Source organism: Stegostoma tigrinum, chromosome 5, assembly GCF_030684315.1.
Source record: "Stegostoma tigrinum isolate sSteTig4 chromosome 5, sSteTig4.hap1, whole genome shotgun sequence".
Classification (NCBI taxonomy): domain Eukaryota; kingdom Metazoa; phylum Chordata; class Chondrichthyes; order Orectolobiformes; family Stegostomatidae; genus Stegostoma; species Stegostoma tigrinum.
Genome location: NC_081358.1, coordinates 125220446 through 125239431, shown reverse-complemented (window position 1 = coordinate 125239431; position 18986 = coordinate 125220446). Strand labels below are relative to the sequence as shown.

Here is an 18986-nt window from a genome sequence, read left to right as displayed (position 1 = left end):
GTTGCTTTGAGGGAAGAAGCCGAGAGGCTATGGCGGCGACCGCAGGCTGTGCCCTGTCCGTGTCCCTGATTGTCCGGCAGGGAGAGCAAGCGGGTACTGAGTGACCCCGGCTGGTGGGTGGGGAGCCAGACGGGAGGCCCCTCACCCTCTCCCCTCCCTCATGCCCACCCCGAGTGTCCCGCGGCGAGAAGCGGAGTGCGGCGGCCTCCCCTCTGCCCCGGCCTCCTCCAACAACGACAGTTCCCAGGCCAGCCCGTGCCCCCCGCTACCTCAGAACGGGCCTGGGCCCGACACCGGGCCAGGAGCGACACCACCGGTCAGCTCTTCACCGGCTGTCCCCTTTCCCCAGCCGCCGGCCCCGGCACCTTCTCCTGTACCGGCCCCTCTCCGAGTCTTGCCGCTACCCGATCAGGCTGGACCCCACGCAGGCGCTAGCGCTCAGTCCCGGCCCCTTTCGGGAGGCGGTGGTAGCAGCGGCGGGATGCCTCCCTCCCCGGCGTTGATGAAGACCGTGGCGGTTAGCACCACGGCGGCGGCGGCAGCAGCAACCGGGAACCCGCTCCCAGCCTCCAGGGCTCCTGCTGTCACCGTCCAAAGGATCAGCGTCTCTTCCCCGCAAGTCAAAACCTCTTCCCCACTCCTGCAAAACCTCCAGGTGCCAGCAGGTAAGGAAAGTGTGTGTATGTATGCCTGTGAAGTGGAAATTGTCTCTTAACATGCTTCAACACAGCACTAGCCTCAGCACGTGGCTGCAAGGGGGTGTGTGTCTGTGTGTGCACGTCTTGCACATGGCTGTAAATCTCTATCCCCTCCCCCCCCCACTCCAAACTCATAACCTGTAGTCTTTGGTAACAAGTCTGCAGTTTTTTTAATAAAAAAAAGAAAGTTGCTAAACTTGAACTTGTAATCTGTGGCTTTTGCGGTCATTTTTTTTTGTTTTTACATCTGTGTAGTATCAGGGTGAACAGATTTTTCTAGCTTCGACTTTGATTTCCTGTAGCGCTCTTAATGTTTGAAGTTTATCAGGCATTTCTTGGAAGCATTATTGAACAAATTTTTTTGCACCGCATTTTGCTTTGGAGATGTTAAGGTTGCATCGAGGTAGAATTTAAGGCAATGTGCTCATGCCTTCAGAGGAAAAGTTAGACATGCTAGGTATGTATTTTCCAAGTCTGAGGTAACAACTGCAAAATATCGGGAATCCCTGCCCTATGAATGCCTCGCTGATGAGCACTTGCATTTAGGAATGTAATCCCTAGGGCGGCACGGTGGCTCAGTGGTTAACACTGCAGCCTCACAGCACCGGGGACCCAGGTTCGATTCTAGCCTCGGGCAACTGCCTATGTGGAGTTTACACGTTCTCCCTGTGTCTGTGTGGGTTTCCTCTGGGTGCTCCGGTCTCCCACAGTCCAAAGATGTGCAGGCTAGGTGGATCGGCTGTGTTAAATTGCCCAAAGTGTTCAGGGGTGTGTGGGTTGTAGGGGAATGGGTCTGGGTGGGATGCGTCAAAGGGCGATGTGGATTTGTTGGGCCGAAGGGCCTGTTTCCACACTGTAGGGAATCCAATCTAATCTAATCCCATGCAATGCTGTAATTGCCAAGACCTGACAAACATTTCCTTTACTTTCTTTTATGCTGTATTGTGTTTTGGTTTGTGCTCAAGTCGATTTGTGAACGGACTCCAAATAGAACCAAGATAATAAAATGTGAGGCTGGATGAACACAGCAGGCCAAGCAGCATCTCAGGAGCACAAAAGCTGACGTTTCGGGCCTAGACCCTTCATCAGATCATCAGCTCTCTGATGAAGGGTCTAGGCCCGAAACGTCAGCTTTTGTGCTCCTGAGATGCTGCTTGGCCTGCTGTGTTCATCCAGCCTCACATTTTATTATCTTGGAATTTCCAGCATCTGCAGTTCCCATTATCTCCAAATAGAACCAGTTCACAGCCCAGGGACCTGCTTGTATAAGATCCTGAGAGTTCTTGGTTGGTTGGATGGGCAAAAGATGTTTTCTTTTATGGGAGAATTTAAACTTGGGATCACAGCTGGGAAAAATAAGAACCCTCCCATTTAAAACAGAAGAAACATTTTTGATCATTAGAATTCCCTTCCACAAAAGGGAGTGGATAACTAAACTATAAATATTATTAAGGCAGAAGTAAATAGCTCAGGTATGTGTAGAAATGTAGAATTGAGGTTAGAATCAGATCAGACATAATCTTATTGAATGGGCTGATTGATCGCCCCTCCCTTTCAACTTGTTCGTAGAAATGTCTTGAGGAAGATTTAAGAACTCCCTCGAGCCCAGAGCAGAGATGGTTGAAGGTGTAGCTAGCAGCCAAGATCTTGGAAGGCATTCAGGACTGTTAGTGACTTGAGGAAGGGAAGGTTGCGTCCCACAGCTTGATGGGTATGAGTGGGTAGGTGGTCAGTGTTGTGATTGGTGCAGTTGAGGTAAGTGATACTGATGTTTGTTGCATGTGGCAGCTTGTCAAGGGTAGGCCTTTCAACCTAAATTGTTTTCAAATTGGATGAATATTACTGTACAGGAATACAGGAACACGGGACTCATACATTAGGACAGTTAGTTGTTTATTGCATCAGGTTTAATGGGCCCGAGTAATACTGCCTTTTTTGCATTTGTCACATACCCATAGCGCATCCTTGGGCTATTGTGGGGTTGAGCTACAAGGCCCAGGTTTAAGTCCAACCTACACCAGGGTGGCATCATAACACGTGAACAGGTTGATTAGAAAATGTCTTTCATGTTTCAGTCAACACATTAGTTTCTGTTTTGAGTAACGAGCAGTCTCTGTGACCGTGGCCTTTTTGTTTACAGTGAAAATGTGGAAACTCTTCTTTATTGGCACGGATGCTTCTGATTGAAAGCTGAACATTCGCTGTTACTGCTAAACTTTTTTCATCTTTGTCTTTTGGGTGTGGATATTTTTACATCAATGTAACTTTGCTTGATTGGTTTGTAATTGCTGTAAGAAGGCATAGCCTTATAGTAAGCTACGCAACACAATTGACTTCAAGCAGTCGTGTTGATAGTAGGGAGTGAACACTGATTCTTCATCCTACTTTGCCCAATTTCCCATGGATTCGCTGCTGTAATTTCACTTTGGTGAAAGGTGCCCACGCAGAAGAGTTTCTGAGGGATGGCTGAATCAGGTGTGCATAGCATCTGTTAACGTTTACTCTGTACTGTCATAAGTAGCTCATTTGGTAACATTCTTGCCTTGGAATTACAAAATTGTGTTCAAGCCCCTCTCCACGTCAGTCCCTTAGGTCATGACACTTTTTGTTTGAACAAGAGCGGAGAGTTTGCCACCATTCTGATCACTATATGTCCTTTAACAACTAAATAAAAACTTAAAGAACTGCAGATGCTGTAAATCAGAAACAAAAACAGAAGTCGCTGGAAAAGCTCAGCAGCTCTGGCAGCATCTGGAAAAAAGATCAGTTAACACTTCGGGTCCGGTTTTGAGGAATGGTCACCAGATCCAAAATGTTAACTGATTTCTCGTCACAGATTTTGCCAGACCTGCTGAGCTTTTCCAGCAGAGACAATGGGAACTGGAGAATGCAAGATGATAAAATGTGAGGCTGGACGAACACAGCAGGCCCAGCAGCATCTCAGGAGCACAAAAGCTGACGTTTCGGGCCTAGACCCTTCTAGCAATTTGTTTATGTCCTTCAACAAATTGTTTGTTATTACATTGCTGTTTGTGGGAGCTTGCTGTGCACAGACTTCTGACAGCGTTACCTTCATTAGAATAGTGATTTAGATTTTGTCAATAATGAAGCATTTGGGATATGGTCAAGTTATCACTCTAAATGAGTGTATTTCTCATTATAATATTCAGTACAATTGGGTATCTGATGCTGGCACTTTTTTTAGGCATCTGAGTCTACTGCCCACAGTGGCCATTCTTTACATTCATAGAGCATTGTAGATTTTGGGATCAGGTTTGCAGGTACAGCAGGCACCTGGGTTCGTGCCCTGACTGGGGTGAGCTAATGGTACAACAGTGTTGCTAGTACACGTTTAAAGGAGCCCATCATGCAATGAAGTTAGTTCTCAGCAATCAAATACAATTGTTTCACGTGCGTCATTCTGAGACCATGTCTGTGTTTCATTACAGGTATGGTGCTTGTTCGAAGTGACAGACAGTTAGTGTTGGTTCCACAGAAAGTCATTGCTCAGGCCCAGGCTAAAGCCCAAGCACAAGCTGGAAACACCTCATCTGCAGTGTCTACTGGCACACCTTCAGTCCGAATTTCTACCATACAGGTGAGGAAGTTGGTATTTATGTTGATCCATCTTAAATTGTAGGAGCCGTTAACTCAGTTATAACATCACTAGACCAGTGGTGCAGAGGCCAAGGGTGATGTTGTGGGCACAGCTTCAAATCTTGTCACAGCCACTAGTGGAATTTAAATTCAAATCATGGGCACGGGGCAAAACATCTGATACACAAATATCCTTCAAGGAAGGAAATCTACCATTCTTACCTGGTCTGGCCATTATGTGAACTCCAGACCCACAGCAATGTATTTGACTCTTAATTGCTGTCTGAAATGGTCCAGCAAGCAACTCCATTCAAGAGCAATTAGGGATGGGCAACAAATGTTAGCTTCATCAGTGATGCTTACACCCCATGCAAAACTGTAAACTTTTTTTTTCTCTACCTTTTTGTGCCTTTTCAATATTTAATTTTTTTGGTGGATTTGTGATACGAGGCGACTGGAACCCCGAGGATTCCCAATCAACTGAAAACATCTACCCAGCAAATGAACCAATTCCAAGCTGGAGGCCAGACAAGTGCTACACCACAACGGATCACAGTTGTGCAGGTGAGAGGTTTTTATTTAAAAAAAAACAAGTTTCGTATGAAGTGGTCAAATTAATAGGAATGTTTAGAGCCTTGTCTGCCATTCAATAAAACTATAACTGATCTACATCAACTCCTCCATTTCTCACCATGCCCACATTCCTTCAATTCCTAAGTATATAATCAAACTCAGTGAACAGCTCTCTTTCGTATTGTGGTTATGTCCCCTCCTCCGAACCAGGAGGCTTGGGTTCAAGTCACATCTGCTCTAGTGTGAAGTAACATCATTCAGCAGATTACTTGGAAGCTGTTGGTGTTGCATGCAAGTACTACAGCAGAATTTAGGTTCCGTAGCTTATTGGTTAGACCGCTGGTGTTGTAACCTGGTATTTGGCACCCCCTGGAATCTTTCAAGGTTTCTACACCCTCTTCAATTTTGGGCTCTTTTGGTGTAGTGTAACATCCCTACCACTGAGTGAGGAGCCTGGATCCAAGTCCCACTTGATCCAGAGGTGTGTAATTAGATCTACGAATAGATTGATTTGAAGATATCTATGATGATCTCTGGTTGTAATATCCCAAACACTTGAGCATCCACTCTTGCTAAGAAATTTCCAAGATTTTCAGCCCCTCTGAGTGAAGGAATGTCTCTTCATCTCAGCCTCAAATGGTTGAGTTCTTATCCTGAGACCACTATCCTGCTATCTGATTCACCAGCCAGAGGAATGGTATCTGATATCAAATGTATATGATTTTAATTATATTTACATATATTAATGTCAATTTTAGAGTTTGGATTTTAATGGCATTTGGTTTGTGTTCAGGGGTTTAATAATTAGGCTTTTTTTTAGAACCATTATTTCAAACCACTCAGAAGCAGATGATTGAAAGCCTTCGTAGTGTGTTAATGGAAGATGTTTATATTTTGGGATTTTATGGCAGGAGAAGAAAAAAACATGAAACTATTTGTTTCAAAAAACAAGAATGAGCAAGTTTCTTGTTATGAAATAATACTTTAAATTCAGTTTGAAGAAAACCTGACTGATCAGGTTTACCCAAGAAAACGAGAATGTTCAGAGTAATTAAATAAGGGAATAAGTTACCTCCATACAAGCCTTGTAATTTGCTTAAAAATAAAAGTCTAGATCTGGATTGTTGGGAACTCTACAGGTTGTCCAAGGACTGAAGAAGTCAATGCTGTCAGTTTCCAGCAGTCAGGGAAACTATCTTAGAGCTCACAGGACACGAACTGAACAGAAACATTAAATTCCAGCCTTCAGATTTGAGGTGGAAGAAGTATTCTCTGGATTTTAATTAACTAGTAAAGTAATGATGTTGGAGACCAGATGAGGTTTTTACTTTCCTGGATGTTCAAAATTTTAAAAGTTTCATTCTTAGGATGAGGTTGCCCGTGGCTAGTTCGGCATTTATTGTCCATCCCTGATTACCGAGGGGCTAGTTAAAAGCAACTGCGTTATATTTAGCTTGGTTTGTTTCCTCTCTCTCTGTCTTTTTGCATAATAAGCTTCTGTTCTATTGGTAAGACTGAATCTGAGAACTGTTGTGCTTATGTTTTAGTAAGACCACCAGGTTAATTTAAGAAACAACAATGTGATCCATCAAACGAGATTCCATTTGTTCTAGCAGATCCTAACAGTAACTCATGCCCTTTAGGGAAGGAAATCGGCCATTCTTAGCCTGTGTTGCCTACATCTCCACGTTCTAAGCAACATGGTCGTCACTTAGCTGGCCTCTAAGTGGTTTTGCATTTCATTGTGTTGCAGGGTAGTTAGTGATGGGCATTGAAGCTCACATCAATTGAAAGAATGAAGAAAAAATAAATTGCCTGAATTTGTGTTTGCACTAGCTTTTAATTGTTGTATGTAACATTCTTATTTAGCCACAGGCTGCAGGTGGAGCAATTGTACCAAAGACTGTATCAACCATCGTCCAAAAGCAAGCATTGGCACCAGCAGACCGATCAGTTACTGTGCCCATAGTGCAGACCGCTGCTTCTCCGGTAAGGCTTATTGGCTAGAGCTGAAATTAAACGCATTCTTTCTCAATGACTTAAAAAGTTAAGACCTGCATTCATAGTGCTTTACATCACTACCAGACATCTCAATATGTTTTATTCCCAATTAAGCACTTTTGAAGTATTGTCAATGTTGCGATTTTCCAATTTGTATACAGCAAACTCTGGCAGTGTGTCATTATAATCTGTTTCGTGACATTGATTGTGGTATTAACATTGGCTACAACACCAGGGAGTATTTTACTGCTCTTGTTCAGGAAAGGGCCATGGAATCTTTTATATCCACCTGAATGGGCACTCAAAGTGCACCCACGCTATTAACATTCCACCTGGAAGGTGGCACCTGTGATAGGCAATGCCCCCTCACTTGCGGACATGAAGTTCAAGCCTTGATTTAAATGCTGATGAAGCAGGACTCAAAACCAGTGATTTGAGTTGAGTGCTGTGAAGTGAGCTGTAGCTGAGTGAATTTTCTCAGGGGCTGAGTGCAGTTAGATGCTTTGGAGTAGCAGCTGAAACTGGGCTTGCAGATCTGTTTCGACTTCACCATCCTTTTGCTCATATTTTCTTTTCACCTGATTCAGTCAGCCCTAGCACAGTGGAATAAGCAATCGCACTTCTGAATCAAAAGATTGTGAGACTTACAATCAGCTTGAACACAGAAATTTAGGTGTGTCGCTTGGTGCGTTACTGAAAGAGCTTCACAATTTGGAGGTGGTGTCTTTCAGAACAGATGTTAACAGACAGAACATTTTGAACATGACCGGGGGTCAGTTCTCCCTGGCCGCCTCTGTAATACTTCCACCATCAGCACCAATTTTAACATGGCAAGAAGCAGCTGTTTGTTATTGCATCAGGTCTTAATAGGAGCCTGCTGTGTGCAAATTGTCTGCTTCATTTTCTGCATCACCACAGTGAATGGGCTTTATTGGGTATAAGGTGAAATACTTCATTTGGCTATGAAATTGCAATGTAAGCAACCATCTCATGCTTGTAGAATTTGTAAACAGTCAAACATTTGATGTGGTTCCACAATTGGGTAGCATTTGGTAAAAAGAAAATCCTGTTTATGTGAAGAATTATGCTGACAGCCAATTTTAAGACTTCAGAAAGACTCTGGTCAGGATTATTACATTCTTTGCATTTTTCTGAACTGATGAGGACAGTTGGAGGCTTTCTTGTTTGTTCTTTTCACCTTAGGTCTCTTCAGTGTCCCCAAGTCATTTGTTTCACCAATATGTATCTCCTGTTATTTGGTAACCTGGTACATGGCAGTGCTGCAATGGCCCTAATGATTTCAAATTCATGACCTCACTGACTCGTTTTCCAGAGGAAACGGTTCATTTGTAAGCAATACAGTGCTGATCCCAAGAGCGGTATTGGGGGCTAAAAAGGTTCAATTATGACGGAAGGCTGTATTATATGCATAGATTTGAGTTTTTTGCTGGTTGAAAATGGAGATGCAGTCCCAATCAAATTGTTTAAGGTGACTTGAAATGTGACTGGTCTGATACAGAAACTATTTCCTTTGCTGGATAAATCCACATCAAGGGACAGTGTGGCATTTTATCAAAAATTCTTTGTTCAATTGGCCTTCATATTGTTTAGGTACTTATGTTCTTTTTCTTTCTGTAGGAAACTTTGGAAAATGTGAAGAAATGCAAGAACTTCCTTGCAACATTAATTAAGCTGGCTTCCAGTGGTTCTCAATCACCACAAATGTCTAGTAATGTGAAGGCTTTAGTGCAGAAACTGTTGGTAAGATTATTTTCACTTTGTTATTACAATTCTCTGCTTTCTTTTTTGATAACATTTTGCCAGATCAGTAAACCGGATATTGCTGAAAAAAGAAGTTCTGCTGAAACTTTCCATCCTGCCCACGTTAGGACAAATGCAAGAATGCTAAATTTCATAACCTTCTCCCTTAAGTTTAAGATGAGATTTGTTCATTTATGTGGACACGCTCTCACTTGGGTGCCCGTTCCCTACAAGCTAAAGGAATATATTCAAGCCTCATGGTATTTTTAATTACCCTGGAGCTTGAGTTGCCTATCATTTCTTGTTGTTTGAGCCATGCATTTCCATGGAGTAATCAGAATTGACTTGTCAACCAGCCTGCACTGAATTACTTACTTTCTATTTTTTATTCATTCATTGGACATGGACATCACTGGCTAGGCAGCATTTATTGCCTGTCCCCATCTATCCAGAAGGCAGTTAAGAATCAACCACATTGCTGGGGGTCTGGAGTCATATGTAGGCCAGACCAGGCAAGGATGGCAGTTTCCTTCCCTAAAGGACATTAGTAACCAGATGGGTTTTTCCAGTAATCAACAACAGACTCATGGCCATCATTAGATCCCTAATTCCAGTTTTTTAAAATTCAAATTCCATCATTTCCTGTGGTGGAATTTGAGCCCAAGTCCCCAGAACTTTACCTGACTCTTTGGATTAACAGTCCAATGATAACATCAATAGGTCATTGCATTCCCTTTCCTCTGTGTTTTGTGGGCATTGCTGGAAAGGGTCAGTATTTGCTGTCCATCCCCAATTACACTTGAACCAGTAATATAAACTTTATACATCATTTGGAAATTTGACTACAGGGCTTTCAATCCAATTTTGTAAATCTGTCGTGTTGGAAGCATATGTAAGCTTGACTTTTGTGGAGGTTATTTCTTTCTATAGCAAATGTACAGAACAATTTGTAAAATGTCTGGTCCACTGCTTGACCTCTGATTCATGTTAAAATAGTGAATGGCTCTGAGCCAAGTTTTAGACAGTTTATTGTTTTATCGTCTTGATGTATATTTTAATTTGGAATGCAATCTGTTTTTCTTCAGGATGGGAAGATGGAAGTAGAGGAATTTACGGACCAGTTGTATAAAGAGCTCAAGTCTTCACCACAGCCTTACCTTGTGCCTTTTCTCAAGGTAACTGTTGCATTAGTTAGCTAAACATGTAGTTTTTAAAGCTTGCAACTATTCAGCTTTTTGTGTAGATTAAGAAAAGACTAACTTGTCCAGAGAAGGTTGAGAAGTTTTGATATAAGTATCCAGAATCGTGATGGGACTGGACTTTGTAGATAGAAAGAAGCTGTTCCCACCAACAGAAGTTACACAAACCAGATGACACTAATTTAGGGTAATCAAATGTGAGGCTGGAGGAACACAGCAGGCCAAGCAGCACCTCAGGAGCACAAAAGCTGACGTTTCGGGCCTAGACCCTTCATCAGAGAGGGGGATGGGGAGAGGGAGTGGAATAAATAGGGAGAGAGGGGGAGGCGGACCGAAGATGGAGAGTAAAGAAGATAGGTGGAGAGAGTATAGGTGGGGAGGTAGGGAGGGGATAGGTCAGTCCAGGGAAGACGGACAGGTCAAGGAGGTGGGATGGGGTTAGTAGGTAGCTGGGGGTGCGGCTTGGTGTGGGAGGAAGGGATGGGTGAGAGGAAGAACCGGTTAGGGAGGCAGAGACAGGTTGGACTGGTTTTGGGATGCAGTGGGTGGGGGGGGAGAGCTGGGCTGGTTGTGTGGTGCAGTGGGGGGAGGGGACGAACTAGGCTGGTTGAGGGATGCAGTAGGGGAAGGGGAGATTTTGAAACTGGTGAAGTCCACATTGATACCATATGGCTGCAGGGTTCCCAGGCGGAATATGAGTTGCTGTTCCTGCAACCTTCGGGTGGCATCATTGTGGCAGCCATCCCCCTCTCTGATGAAGGGTCTAGGCCCGAAACGTCAGCTTTTGTGCTCCTGAGATGCTGCTTGGCCTGCTGTGTTCATCCAGCCTCACATTTGATTATCTTGGAATTCTCCAGCATCTGCAGTTCCCATTATCTCTGATACTATTTTAACCTCACTGCGAAGCCTCTTCCAGGGATGCCTAACCTGAAGAAGTTACCCTCCTCCCTCCGGACCAACCTCAGGGAATCTCTCTCCCATTGCAACTCTCTTGTAATCTCTTCGGCCTTGAAACTGCTCGACCATGTCCTGAAGCAAACCAGGTACCACAGCCACTTCACCTTCCTCAGCACCTGCCTACGGAACCAGATCATCCCCAAGGGACTACAGTCCACATTTCAGCCTTCCCAATTTGGCCCCAACCGTGACCACCTCTAGGAGACAGCCACACTCAGCCCTGCCGCATCTTCACCATCCCCCCAGACCTCCCACTGACTGAGGACGAACGGTCAGTCCTTAGCAAGGGGCTCACCTTTGTCCCCCTACAACCACACATCAACGAATACCAGTCACGGTTGGACGTAGAGCAGTTTTTCCGCCGTCTTCGCCTCCATGCCTACTTCTTCAACCGGGAACCTAACCCTCCTTCCACTGACCCTTTCACCCGCTTCCAACACAAGTCCTCCTCCTGGACACCACCCCCAGGCCTCCTACCCTCCCTCGACCTCTTCATCTCCAACTGCCGTCGAGACATTAACCGCCTCAACCTCTCCACCCCTCTCACCCACTCCAACCTCTCCCCCGCAGAACGGGCAGCCCTCCGCTCCAACCCCAAGCTCACCATAAAACCCGCAGACAAGGGTGGCGCATTGGTAGTATGGCGCACTGACCTCTACATTGCCGAGGCCAGACGCCAACTCTCCGACACCACCTCCTACCGCCTCCTCGATCATGACCCCACACCCGAGCACCAAACCATCATCTCCAACACCATTCACGACCTCATCACCTCAGGGGACCTCCCACCCATAGCCTCCAACCTCATTGTTCCCCAACCCCGCACGGCCCGTTTCTATCCATCATGGGCCTCCTGCACTGCCACAATGATGCCACCCGAAGGTTGCAGGAACAGCAACTCATATTCCGCCTGGGAACCCTGCAGCCATATGGTATCAATGTGGACTTCACCAGTTTCAAAATCTCCCCTTCCCCTACTGCATCCCTCAACCAGCCTAGTTCGTCCCCTCCCCCCACTGCACCACACAACCAGCCCAGCTCTTCCCCCCCACCCACTGCATCCCAAAACCAGTCCAACCTGTCTCTGCCTCCCTAACCGGTTCTTCCTCTCACCCATCCCTTCCTCCCACACCAAGCCGCACCCCCAGCTACCTACTAACCTCATCCCACCTCCTTGACCTGTCCGTCTTCCCTGGACTGACCTATCCCCTCCCTACCTCCCCACCCATACTCTCTCCACCTATCTTCTTTAATCTCCATCTTCAGTCCGCCTCCCCCTCTCTCCCTATTTATTCCAGCTCCCTCTCTGATGAAGGGTCTAGGCCCGAAACGTCAGCTTTTGTGCTCCTGAGGTGCTGCTTGGCCTGCTGTGTTCATCCAGCCTCACATTTTATTATCTTGGAATTCTCCAGCATCTGCAGTTCCCATTATCTCTGACACTAATTTAGGGTGTTTGGCAAAATCAACAATGGTCCGAGGAAAAACATTTTTCCATGCAGTGAATGTTTAAGATCTGAAATGTGCTCCTGGAGAATGTGATAGAAGGGTGATGGTGACATAGTGGTCGTGTGCCTGAATATGTAATCCAGAGGCCTAGAATAATGTTCTGGGGTATGGCTTCAATCCGTCCCAACACGCAAATTGTTAGAATTTGAATTAAATTATTAAATCTGGAATATAAAGCTAATGTCAATGGTGACCACGGATTGTCCTGAAAACCCATCTGGTTCCTAGGGAAGAAAAGCTGTTGTCCTTATCTACTCCAGCGACCTGTGAGTCTGGAGTCACAGCAGTGTGGTTTGTTCGTAACTGCCCTGTGCCCTGGAAATCTACTTGGTTGAAGGGAAATTAGAGAAGGACAAATTCTGACACCCACGTCCCAGGAAAAATAAGACCAAAGAAAATACGCATTCATTCATAGGTTACAACAGCGAATTAGACCATTAAGGAAAGTTTGCAGGGGTTGTGGGAGAAGAGTATTACTAGTGAGTTGGTAGTGATTGGGTACAGGTATACTGGGATGAATGGTCATCTCCTGTGCTGTGCCCATTCGTAGATTATGCTTACTTGCACCTTTTATGATTGGAAAGCAGCTGCCATTATATTTTAATACAGAATTGAAGTAGTTAGCATTTGGAGTGCCACTGTCAGATAGGGTGATGGATACCAATTTAATAGTCGATGCTAGCAGGATATTGGGTGCATACATGGAAGGGGGAATGATAGCAGGGAGTGTGACTAAGTGGGTTACTCTTCATTTGATCCAGCACAGACTTGACAAGCCAGATAGTCTTCTATTCCATGATTGGTCATTGTACAATGCACAGAAGTAATGTGAAATGTTGTCTTGGTGTGACTATCTGGAAGTGATCTGAGTTAGAGTGAGTGGTGTGATTTCATAAGACAAATTAATTAGAGCACCTATTGATATATTATTAAAATCCTGTGCTCGTTCATTTTTGAGCAGATCTGCCTCTAGCTGTATTGATACAGTTTGATTTGCATGAAATGTGCAATAATGTTTACTTGCTTTGACTGTTCGTGAGATAGCTTTTACACATGGAACATTCTTCATTTAGTTCTATGTTTTCAGTCTTCAGAGTCTAGAAAAAGCCCTGAAGCAGTGTTTAATGAAGTTGCCTTTTCTTGGCCTCAAGAAACTATTAGCCGTACTTTGTGCAAGTTTCCCTTCAGCTGTGTCTGTAATTTCTTGAGAGAGTAACTTAGTGTCTTTCTGAAACCTGACACTTAGTTAACTTAGAGATAATGGGAACTGCAGATGCTGGAGAATTCCAAGATAATAAAATGTGCGGCTGGATGAACACAGCAGGCCAAGCAGCATCTCAGGAGCACAAAAGCTGACGTTTCGGGCCTAGACCCTTCATCAGAGAGGGGGATGGGGAGAGGGAACTGGAATAAATAAGGAGAGAGGGGGAGGCAGACCAAAGATGGAGAGTAAAGAAGATAGGTGGAGAGAGTATAGGTGGGGAGGTAGGGAGGGGATAGGTCAGTCCAGGGAAGACGGACAGGTCAAGGAGGTGGGATGAGGTTAGTAGGTAGCTGGGGGTGCGGCTTGGTGTGGGAGGAAGGGATGGGTGAGAGGAAGAACAGGTTAGGGAGGCAGAGACGGGTTGGACTGGTTTTGGGATGCAGTGGGTGGGGGGGAAGAGTTGGGCTGGTTGTGTGGTGCAGTGCGGGGAGGGGACGAACTGGGCTGGTTTAGGGATGCAGTAGGGGAAGGGGAGATTTTGAAGCTGGTGAAGTCCACATTGATACCATATGGCTGCAGGGTTCCCAGGCGGAATATGAGTTGCTGTTCCTGCAACCTTCGGGTGGCATCATTGTGGCAGTGCAGGAGGCCCATGATGGACATGTCATCTAGAGAATGGGAGGGGGAGTGGAAATGGTTTGCGACTGGGAGGTGCAGTTGTTTGTTGCGAACTGAGCGGAGGTGTTCTGCAAAGCGGTCCCCAAGCCTCCGCTTGGTTTCCCCAATGTAGAGGAACTTAGCTCCTTCTGAGTATTTGCTGTTGCCATGTCAGATTTCCAGCATGGGCAGTGTTTTGCTTTTGAACAATGGCTTCCATTTTATATAGACTCTTCAACGTAGTGAAATTCTTCAACAATGTATTAATAGTTTGCCCTGCTATGTTAGGCCCTGAACCAGTGAAGATGATATTGGGACAGTTGACCAAAGCTTGCTTTGGTGCTAAGTTGAAAGAGCGTACTGAAGGAGGAGAGGGATGGAAAGGTTCAATGGTGGGTTCCAGATTTTGGATGCCAGGCAGCTGAACAGACTCCAGTGGTGGTAGCCATTTAAAATGGAGTGTGCAAGAGGCCAGAATTAGAGACTTACTCTGAGGATTTTGCAGGTGGGGGTGTTTTCCTGGGGGAAAAACAGGTGGGGTGAGGTGACTGATTCTACGCAATGTTCCTAAATACCAGTAAGGATAGATTACACCTAAACTTAATGTTTTCAGACAATTAAGAACTGCTCCCGCCAGTTTGACTTGAGAAATAAAAATCAGTGTGTCAGGAGAGGGTCAGAAAGCTTGAGCTCACTTTTGTTGTCTGAATTTTGTGTTGAAGAGCTACCTGTTCTGTGCAGTGCATACATTGACTAATCAGAAATCTTTATCATTTAAAATTGTCTCAAGGCAACTTTTGATGTCAAATGCCAGCAGCTCCAACTTTATTCAAAATGAAACTTGTAATTCCATAAAATGTAAGGACAGAATTTCTTTAAAACAGGACAGGATTTACTTTGAATCCACAAGTATTTCTGCTCCACACAAACCTCTGTCCATGCTACCTCCTCTCATCTTGTCAACCCTTCTTTTCATGTCTTATTTATTAATCTACTTTTCCTTTTCAAATTCTTCAAGGTGTCTGTGGCATTGACTTGCACATTCTCACCCCTTGCTGAGTGAAGATGTTTTACCTATATTCTCTTGACTGAGAGTCAGTGTCATACAGCACAGAAACAGACTCTTTGGTCCAACCAGTCTGTACTGAACACAATCCCAAACTGATCTGGTCCTACCTGCCTGCTCCTGGCCCATATCCCTCCAAACCTTTCCTATTTATATAACCATCCAATGTTTTTTAAAAGTTGCAATTGTACCTGCATCCACCACTTCTGGAAGATCGTTCACCTGGGGAACCAACCTCTCTGCTTTTAAAAACAAAGCCTCAATTTTTTTAATGTCTCTGTCTCCTCTGACATTAAAAATGTGCCTCCTCGTCTTGAAAGTCCCCATCTTAGGAAAAAGACAATGACCGTCAACTCTATCTGTACCCCCCGGTATTTTATAAGTTTCTATCAGGTTGCCTTTTAACCTCCTACACTCCAGTGGAAAAAGTCCTAGTGTATCCAACTTTTCATTGTTACTGAAACTTTCAATACCTGGTGACATCCTGATAAATCTCTTCTGAATCCGCTGCAGCTTGATGATAATATTCCTATAACTGGATGATCAAAACTGGACTTTGATAATGCCTTCCTTCTATTTATGATCCCTTGTTTGACCCCTTCAGTTTCATATTTTTATACAGCTCTATTGTATTACCTTTCTAGAGAAAAATGCTCCAGTGGGTTGCATGTTTCCTCAAGTTGTCCTTGCTTAGTTTTGGTAACTTCTTTGCACTTTCACCACTGTCTCTGTATTCATGCATACTATCTGATGGTCAGGATTGGACCTGTAATCCCTGGAGATCAGACAAAAGTGGGGTGATTGAAACTTGAGTTTCTGAAGGGGTTTGACAGGGAAAGATACTCTTTCTACTGGTCAGGGAACCTAAAGCGATGCTTTACAGTCTTCAGTTAAAGGCTGATCACTTTAGGACTGAGATAAAAAAATTTCTTCACTCAACATGTTGCTAGTCTTTGGACCTTTCTACCCCAGAGCGTTGTGGATACTTCCATCATTGAATAAGGAGGATAGATTTTGGTACCTTGGAATTGAGGGTGTAGGAGCAGGGGTGATATGTGGATTAAGCCAAAGATCAGTGATGAATATATTGAATATACTGTGGTGTTAGATTCACCATAAAAACGGATAACTTTTAAAATGAGATGAATTTTGCAACCGATGGAATGAATTCAAGAAAAAATTGTTTTAAGACTTTAACTGTATCCAAACAACCAAAAATCAACATGAATGAATTTAACCTAACAGGTGAATTCCAAGTACTTTTGATCAACTAGCTAATGCAGCCAAAATATGCATTTCAAAACACTGACTGAATGTCTTGCTTCTGACTGATACAGAGCAATACTGGAACAGTCCCCCAGTTACTTCCAACTCTCCATTTTGAGTTTGGCTTACTGCTCCTTGTGCCAGGTCAAAACATGCAGTGTCCTTCAACAGTCTTTCCCATAAGCCCAAACCTTCCTGGATCTGATGATTGGCAGGGCACATCTTAAAGATTTTCCATTCCTTGAAGTATCAACCACCTTGTCTGTTCTGTTCCCTTTAAACAGATATCAGTATGAAAGGTTCTGCTTGGTTGTTAATACAAGGTAGATCATCCTTCGTTGCCACAGCATAGGCAACTTTCTGCTTTTCAAATATGCGCCGTCCTTTTCTGTGAAGTGCTGTGCCAGACGTTGAAATTGTCATCCCACCACAGTGACTGTTCACTTATTCTGCTTGCGGCAACTAGATTAAATGGACATTGCTCCAAACTGAAGGGTTTATCAAAAATCCTTTTTCATAATGCTCTGCATTTCTTACATTAAGGGGTACATTTTTAAATATAGTAATCTTGTAAGTTCGGGGTTTGTAATACCATCTCCCTAAAAATGGATAAATGCCATGGTAAATAACAAAATATCACAAATTTTAATATTGTAAACATTTTTACTAACCTTTCAGAAATTACAGATAATACTTTCCATCCTGTCAATTTTCTCTATAGAAACTCCTGTCTTGGCAGTGCTACGAGGCAGCCTGCCAACCATCATGCTTCACTCGTGTAGCATGCTGGAAGTCAAGCCCTACTATTCCTGAAATTGTCACAACAGTTTAAAAGCTTTGTTAAATTATGCACAATTCCCAATCTTTATCTTTTTAGACCCAAGTTAACATAAAGCATGGGTCAGATTTATGTACTTAAGCAAGAATGACTAATTTGGGAACACTTGGGTGAACAGAGGTGCAGGTGATAGACTGGAGCACAGGAGGCCATGATGTTGTTAAGGCTGGTTGAGAGGCGGTCTGGGCAGATCATTCCACAGACAGACTTCCCTACATCTTCATCTTAAATATTATTTTATTTTAAAATTCTGCCAATTCTCAACTGCTTCCGGGATGGAAATTTGTCTCCGTGCCCACCCTGTCAACCCCCTCCTCCAAATGTTGTATGTTTCGATACAATCATCTGTCTATCTTGTAAACTTCAGTCAGTTTAGACCTAGCCTCCTTGCATGCTTTTGTTTCAAATTAATTGAATGTCTCAGTTCCTGTTAAGTGGCAGTAGAGAGCACTGTTTCCACAGCTCACTGAGAAAAGTCAGTTGTACAAATCCAGCATTATAGCGTGTTTTCAGTGAGCATTCCTTTGCTGTAACTTGAGTGAGTCCTATACCGTATCTGGATCCTATTTCAGCATTTTGCTGTAGGCTGCCTATGTAAATGATGTAGGTGTGAAAATGAATATATTTTTTAAAAATCTCAACTTTGCATTTGTTTAGAAAGATTATGGACTATTAAGATGATTAGGAGAAGGAAGAAATATTACAGAGAGCAATTAGTGTGTATATTTCTAACCTTGTCTCACTCCACAAGTACTAGCTTTTAGCAAGCAATGAAATTCGCTTTTCAATTATTTAGGATTTTTTGAGGAAACTTGATTCAGGTAGGGATGTAGTGGCAGCAATAGTTCGCTCAGCCCCTTGAATCTGCCATGTTGTGAAATCATGGGTGTTCTGTACCTGAACTCCACATTTACTTGCTTTGAGCATTATTAGCCTGAGCTCTCAAACATCTATCGATCTGATTTTAAAATTCATTGAGCTGAGATCTATTTTCTTTTGTGGGGGCGAGATCAGCAATATTACTATTTTTTGCAAAATTCTATTTCCAACCCTGGCCTTGAGTGAGCTGATTCTGATTGTATTGTCGTGTCCCATTGACCTACACTCTGCCACAGTAAGGTCCTCTGCATCTGCTCTGTCAAGTGTGGACAACAGTTAGGAGCATGAGCAGGTCACTGGAACTCCCAAGCTTCCTTTGGTATTCTAGGTTATCTGGCTGTGGCTATAACTCCATTTTTCTTTCTGTCCCCATAAGCCTTGATTCCCTTGTAGATCAAAAATCCATCCTGACATCCTCAAATGATCCAGCCACCATGGCTGTATGGGAGAGAGATTTCCACTGACTGACCTGCTCATCTTCATCTTAAATGAAATAACCTTAATTTTAAATTGCGCTCTTCAGTTCTAGACTGCCTCCTGGAGGAAAATTCCCCTTGGTGTCTACACTGTCAGTCCCCCTCAAGTTGCACGTTTCAATACAATCATCGCATTCTTCTAAACTCTAAATTTACCCAACCTCCCCAGCCTTTGTTCATAGAATTACTTCTGCCCAGGAACCAGTTGAATAGACCTTCTGAATGCCGGCAATTCCTTTCAAAAAACTGGGAAGGAAATCTCAATAGAATCACCAGTAAAGTTCTGTACTTCGTGAAATAAAATGTTT

The 18986-nt window shown here is 43.9% G+C and overlaps 1 protein-coding gene across 3 annotated transcripts in view; it reads left to right on the top strand.

Moving 5' to 3' along the window:
• Positions 1–18986, top strand: part of LOC125452133 (transcription initiation factor TFIID subunit 4-like) — a 122696-nt gene continuing 103710 nt past the window's right edge. For all 3 annotated transcript variants that reach the window (XR_007247474.2, XR_007247475.2, XM_048530154.2), the window contains exons 1-6: positions 1–665; positions 4148–4296; positions 4746–4859; positions 6738–6857; positions 8508–8630; positions 9716–9805. Coding sequence is in view for 1 of the 3 variants with exons in the window: in XM_048530154.2 (XP_048386111.1) it covers positions 161–665; positions 4148–4296; positions 4746–4859; positions 6738–6857; positions 8508–8630; positions 9716–9805 (1101 nt within the window). In the remaining 2 variants the exon portion in view is untranslated. The remainder of the gene's footprint in view (positions 666–4147; positions 4297–4745; positions 4860–6737; positions 6858–8507; positions 8631–9715; positions 9806–18986) is intronic.